Source organism: Pinus tabuliformis, chromosome 6 (genome assembly GCF_031772625.1).
Source record: "Pinus tabuliformis cultivar Carrire ecotype Pingquan chromosome 6, CPIR1, whole genome shotgun sequence".
NCBI classification, from domain to species: Eukaryota; Viridiplantae; Streptophyta; class Pinopsida; order Pinales; family Pinaceae; genus Pinus; species Pinus tabuliformis.
In genome coordinates, this window is record NC_142292.1 from 1,353,941,347 (window position 1) to 1,353,947,881 (window position 6,535).

General features: G+C 27.1%; 1 protein-coding gene across 1 annotated transcript; it reads right to left on the minus strand.

Annotated features, from left to right (window-relative positions):
- Nucleotides 1-4,097: 4,097 nt before the first annotated feature.
- LOC149263650 (expansin-B15-like) lies at nt 4,098-5,419 on the minus strand. Its single transcript, XM_089389538.1, has 5 exons — nt 5,275-5,419; nt 4,943-5,055; nt 4,643-4,860; nt 4,414-4,543; nt 4,098-4,337 (listed from the first exon to the last, which is right to left on the minus strand). The coding sequence occupies exons 1-5, from the start codon at nt 5,417-5,419 to the stop codon at nt 4,098-4,100; spliced, it is 846 nt and encodes a 281-aa protein (XP_089245664.1).
- Nucleotides 5,420-6,535: the final 1,116 nt, after the last annotated feature.

Genomic DNA, 6,535 nt, shown 5'->3' on the forward strand with positions numbered 1-6,535 from the left:
ATCTATATCTATATATATATATATATATATATATATATATATATGAGAATACTTTAACAATATAAAAAATTATTAATTAATCTTAAACATATTGAGGGAAAAAAATCATATATACCCTTTAATTAATTATTAAAAAAAAATTACACTAGATTTAACCAAATTTTACATTTTTATTTTAATCATATTAATAAAGTAGTTAAGGCAATAATTTGATTATATATCAAATCATTAATTGATTATTTAAAAATACTTGTATATTCAATTAAATTTAATCAAAAGTCATATATACCTCTTAATTAATTATTAAAAAACTATTTTATATTTAATTAGATTTAACCAAATTTTACATTTTATTTTAATCATATTAATAAATTAGTTAAGAAAATATTTTAATTATATATCAAATCATTAATTAATTATTTAAAAATACTTGTATATTGAATTAAATTTAATAACATAAAATAAACAAGATAGTTTAGTCCATTAAAAATTATGGATTTAAAAAATTTGCATAAAATACTATTTTGTTCAAAGTAACTAGAATCCATGGGTGGATTCATCGAATTTGTGTAAAAGTTGTAATTGATTTAAATTCGGTAGTTTTAGGCAAACTGGATATTTCAGAAAAAATCAAATTATCAAAATATGAAATGGGTGTGTATTAATTATGACATCTATGAAGAGGCACAACAAAGTGTGGGGAGTTAGTAATAGGGTATCACTTACTAATTACATTTTAAGATGAATTGGTATGCACAAGTTTATTAGAAAATTGTTAGATAATCTTGTAATATGCATGAATAGATCACATTTGTAAAGCAGAACTACCATCAGATGTTGAAATTCAAATTGGAACTATATCCCTTTACTATAAACTTTGTTTTACATATTTAAATACTTATGTAAATATTTAAATGTTTGTAGACATGACTGGAGAAGAATGGGATATTATTAAATTGCATTTTCTATCAATTTTATTACATAAAATTGAAAACTAAAATTGTAAAAATATTTAGACACGTGATTACAAAACAAACGGAGATTATTAATTTGTGCCTAAAGTTTAAGCTTAAGAGTTTTAATAATGATTTTGGAAAGCACTTCATAAAATAAGAGCAACGTGTAAAGTTTTAAAATAAAAAATAACTATATAAATATTTAAAAATATTGGCATGAATATTACAATTGTATTAAAAATTCATTAGAAAATATGTAATATAGTTATCCATGTGATGTTATATTGTGTAAATGTTTCAATAAGACTTTTAAAGTTAGAGTGGAATCAAATTTTTGATAGATAATATTTTTAATAATATTAAAAAATAAATATTTATTTTTCCAAGTTAAACATTACAACTTGAGTTGGTCGATATTAAATTAATAGGGATGAACAAACAAATTAATTGTCATATTTTTTTAATAATATTGAAAAATAAATAAATATTTATTTTTCCAAGTTAAACATTACAATTTGGGTTGGTCGATATTAAATTAATAGTGATGAACAAACAAATTAATGTCTAAATTGGAGAAATTAATTCTCTACTTATGTACACGTACTTCATAAATTTTGGTGGGTATGAACCACTTGTAAGTATGCACATGTACATTTTTACTCCTCCTTATTGAAGTGCTTAAAACAAGTAAATAATGGTGGGCACCAACTTCTAGTAATTGTATGGTATGAATATTGAAATTGTATCTGTAAATCATAGAAAAATAATATGTGGTACAATTATCCACATGGTATTGTATTGTGGACTGGTTGCAACAAGATCTTTAAGTTATGGTCTAATTAAATATTTGAAAAATGCATTTTATAATAATATCGAAAATTAAATATCGACTTTGTGTCTATTTTGGAATATGGCTTTAAGAATTTTAATTTAGTTAACAAAAATTACTAGATAGATGGAAGGGATTTAACCTTCAAGGAATCTTTTAGATAATGATTGTGGGAAACATCCCATAAAATAAGAGCAATATGCAAATTTTAAGAATAAAACATGGCTATGTAAATATTTAAAAATATTGTCATGAATATTGCAATTGTATTCAAAAAAATATTATGTAAAACATGTGATATAGTTATCCATGTGATGTTTTGTGTAAATGTTGCAATAAGACTTTCACAGCTAAAGGTGGAATCATATCTTTGACAAATATTTTTTTAATAATATTTAAAAATAAATATTTATTTTTCAATGTTAAACATTACAACTTGGGTTGGTTGATATTAAATTAATAGTGATGAACAAACAAATTAATTGTTATACTTAATTCTTGGAAAGGGACTAATAAATTGATGTCTAAAGTGGAGAAATTAATTCTCTAGTTATGTACAAGTGCTTCATAAATTTTGGAGTGTAGGAACCACTTGTAAGTATGCACATTTACATTTTTACTTGCTCCTTTTTATTGAAGTAATTAAAACAAATAAATAATAGTGGGCAGTAAATGTATGGCACAAATATCGCAATTGTGTCATAAATCATAGAAAAACAAAATATGTGGTACAATTATCTAGATGGCATTGTATTGTTGAATTACTCCGACAGGATCTTCAAGTTGTGGTCCAATTAAATGTTAGAAAATAGTTTTTTTTAATAAAATTGAAAATTAAATATTGACTTTCTGTGGAATATGGATCTTAAGAATTTTAATTTAGTTATCAATAATTATTAGATAGATGGTAGGGATTTAACCTTTATGGAATATTTTGGAATATCCATAATACTATACACAAATGAAATGTTGAGATTTATCTTCAAAGCAATTATGTCATTTTTATCCTTTTTAATGGATTTGATTAATTAAAAAAAGTGTCATGGCCTTTTGGGCATGTGATATTGATAAGCCATTGTATTGGCTCTTAGTAGTATTGTAACAAAGTATATTTACATATTAAGAATCCCCATAGTAAAGTGGGAGTGAATCTTTATAGTTAAGGATCTTGTTTCATGTTCTTTTTAAATGTATATATGTTTAACTTATTGATTCATTTTATGACTAAGAATAATAAAAGTTTAAAATAAAGTTATAATTTAATTAGTTTTCATGACTTTTTAAATTTTAGCAACTTTGCATATATTATAAAATAAGTGTTTTGATGCTTATTATTGATTGATGCCTATGAACATTTACGAGTCATCTAATTTATATGGATTTTCTAACTAAAATAAACATTATTATTAATAATGATTAATAATTCAAATCTATTATTAATATCTTGCTTGATAGTAATTAAGCCTATAGACTTGTCTATTTCAGAATAGGTCTTCTAGAATTATAATTTAATTATTAGTAATCATTGGGTGGGTGGTTGAGATTTTACCTCTATGGAAAATGTCGGAATATTTATAGTAGTATTCATAGATCAAGAGTTAAAATTTATCTTTGAAATAGTTATGTTTTTTATTTAATATTTCTCAAATTAATTAATCAACGAAAATGTTATATCAAAACTTGTCGTGTTGGGCATGTGGTATTGATAAGTTTAGTATTGACAGATGATATTATAGAAAAATCTATTTATATGTTAAGAAAATCCATTGTAAAATTGGAATGAATCTCCATTGTTAATAATATTGTTTAATATTAATTCTCTTTATAGTTAATAATAATAATTTAATTTAAAATAAAATTTTATGATTAATTTTTTAATATAGGTATTTTGAGATGATTTTTGGAATAGGCGTTTTGATGTTTATCATGGATTGATGCCTATCACCTTTATTTGTCATTTAATTTATATAATTATTCTAATCTAATTACTTATATAATTTATTAAGTTTTATTAATATAAAATACATTATAAAACAAGTATTTTGATTCTTAGTAATTATGTTTCCAAACTAAATATTATAATTCATAGGCAAATATATCGTTAAAATCTCACTTTTATTTAAAAAAAAAACGAGAGAGAAGAGACAATCATTTTTGTTTAACAAATCGCATCTTTATAACGACCATGACTTCATAACTCCAATAATCTAGGAATTTAATGAACTCTACCAATTTGAAAGTACCAATTTTAAAATAAAAGTCTTCTCTTATATTCAATAAAGTAAGTATTCCATAGATATTACAATATTTGCTCAGAACTCCAACGAATGGGACAAGTCGGACGTTAGATCAACTGAAACCATTTGAGTTTTTGATTTGTAATCACCATTTGGTTGCCAATTCTTAGGAATAACGGTATTTGCAGTCACCCTTTTCTTGCCGGAAAGTGTTGTCAAACGAAGAGAAAAAGGAGCTTGGAGAGGGTCAGCACTATTCAGAGCCCAATCTACACCCCATACTTGCCTCATGTTTTGCCATGAATTAGAATTGGCCTGCACAAAATAAAAATGAAATGAATCCCTGATATAATCCGATATTCAAATAAATATAATATGAAGGATACGATACCTGTCGGAGCTCAACTTTCCCAAGACTACCATCTCCTCCTATATATTGAATAAATACAGAGAAATAATAATTATTGGCTCCTGCATCAACGTGGAAGTTAATATTCACTCCCGAATATTGGCAAGGTGTCCTGTACAACAAAGAGGAAGTGTTTCAGTCTGTGAATTATGTTTATCGTAGATTTCTGAAATCTACCATTTACATGAAAATATATTATAAAAATAAATACATAATTTCACCTTTGGAATAATATAGGTATGACTCCAATTTTACGGAGATCTGCATCTCTCCCGGGAATTGCAATGCTGTTAATAGCGGCACCGCTGAGATCAAAGTGTGTTTAAAGTGTGTTTTGCCACCTCCGCAGACTCCACCCTCTGGACATTCATCAGTAATAACCACAGTAGAGGGTTTTCCAGTACAAACATCTTTCTCCGTGCACTTTACCTGTTTACACACGACTCTTGAGAATCCTCAAGAAAGTAATTAACGTTACTACTAAAAATTGCAGCAACAGTTCAATCCATACTTTATAACAAGCTCCACAGCCTTTTCCGCGTTGGAATATCACTGGACTTCCTGCGGATACTATAGAATTGAAAGGGGGTTGTTTCACAATGCTTTGAAACCCACATGCGCCTCCTGTCAAAGAAAATTTAAACAAATTTAATTTTAATGATCATGAATGGTAGAATAAATTTTATCTATTTCTGAATTTAAATTTAATATATAATATATTTTTATATAAATCTAATATATAATATATGTTGTGGATTGCAGATTCCAAAAATATAAACAAATATCATTACAAATTCCGGATTACAGAAAACTAATATGATTAAAAGGACTCATTACAATTACCTTCACTCCCAGCACCATATACATCTCCATACCAAGTAGCAGTGGCCGTCTTCCAGCCATCAGTGGCTGCTTCGGAGCGCAAGAATAGAGAGGTGAGAAGTACATGAATTAGAGAAGCAAAGGAAAGTCTCATTTTGGATGCCATAGAAGTAGACAACATAGACTGAGCTTCGAGAAACTACAGTGAACCAGAATCAAAGAATGTGAGAATTTTGCCACTGGAGCATCTCAAGCCAAGCCAAGCCCCCAACTGAAAATGGATGGAAAGAAGTCCCCAACTCCAAATGTATGGCAATTCTCTCCTGCGCAGTGCCTCTTTTATAATAAGAAAACAAATCAACCAAATACATTTGTTTCCCGAAAACCAGGAACAAAGTGCAATTAATAGCATGCAATTATCATAACAGCTCTAACGGTAGTCCGCTCTAGCGATAGGATGGCTCCATCAATTTACCCAATGGCTCAACCAGCACGTTTAGTTATCTAGGATAAAAGGATAAACAATTAAAAAAATCAATGTAATAATGCTAAGTAAATATTTGGTGCACTAAGCTAAGGATTGGTTAAGTGATTTTATCTTATCTATTTAAATAACATTTTATTCTTATCCAATAAACAAAATGAATGCGAAAACAAATCATTTGCCTAACACCATGATGCTTAATATTTACCATATAACCATTAGCTTAACACATGATACTTCATATTTACCATATAACCAATTCCAAATATTCTTATGCCAACCGAATCCACATTTAACCAATTAAGTTTGCACAGTGGAGTTTGATGGAACTGGACCACGTATCCTCTCTCGATTCTATTTTCTTGGTGTCACTAGATTATACGAAACTTAGGCTAGCAAAACTAAATTTTCAAATAAACATTTAATATTTAGAGTGATGGAATATATTACTGTATCATAATCGAAATTCTCTTCGTTTCGAAAAGTCTAAAAATTGAAACCTTCTTAATATCGTCATTTTAACAATTGATTTAGATTTTGTTGGTTTGTTTTATATTTGGGCAACCATCAAAATATTTGATTTACATATCTAAATTTAAGAGATGAAATCTTAGTAGGCTTAAGTTAAGCCCATTCCTTCTTATGCTTTTAGACTAAATGTGAAACTACTTTAATAATTGATGGGCTGAAGTTGCATGGTATTTTTACACTACATATTTAAAATATTTGTATGTATATACCTTTATATCTCCATATATATCTGTCTCTCCTACTCTCCCTCTTTCTATCTCTGGCTTC

Coding starts and splice junctions, on each gene's coding strand:
- LOC149263650 (XM_089389538.1), bottom strand. CDS start 5,419: ATGGCATCCAAAATGAGACTTTCCTTTGCTTCTCTAATTCATGTACTT. Junction 5,056..5,274: donor ATATGGTGCTGGGAGTGAAG/GTAATTGTAATG, acceptor TTTCTTTGACAG/GAGGCGCATGTGGGTTTCAA. Junction 4,338..4,413: donor GGAAAGTTGAGCTCCGACAG/GTATCGTATCCT, acceptor TATTTTGTGCAG/GCCAATTCTAATTCATGGCA.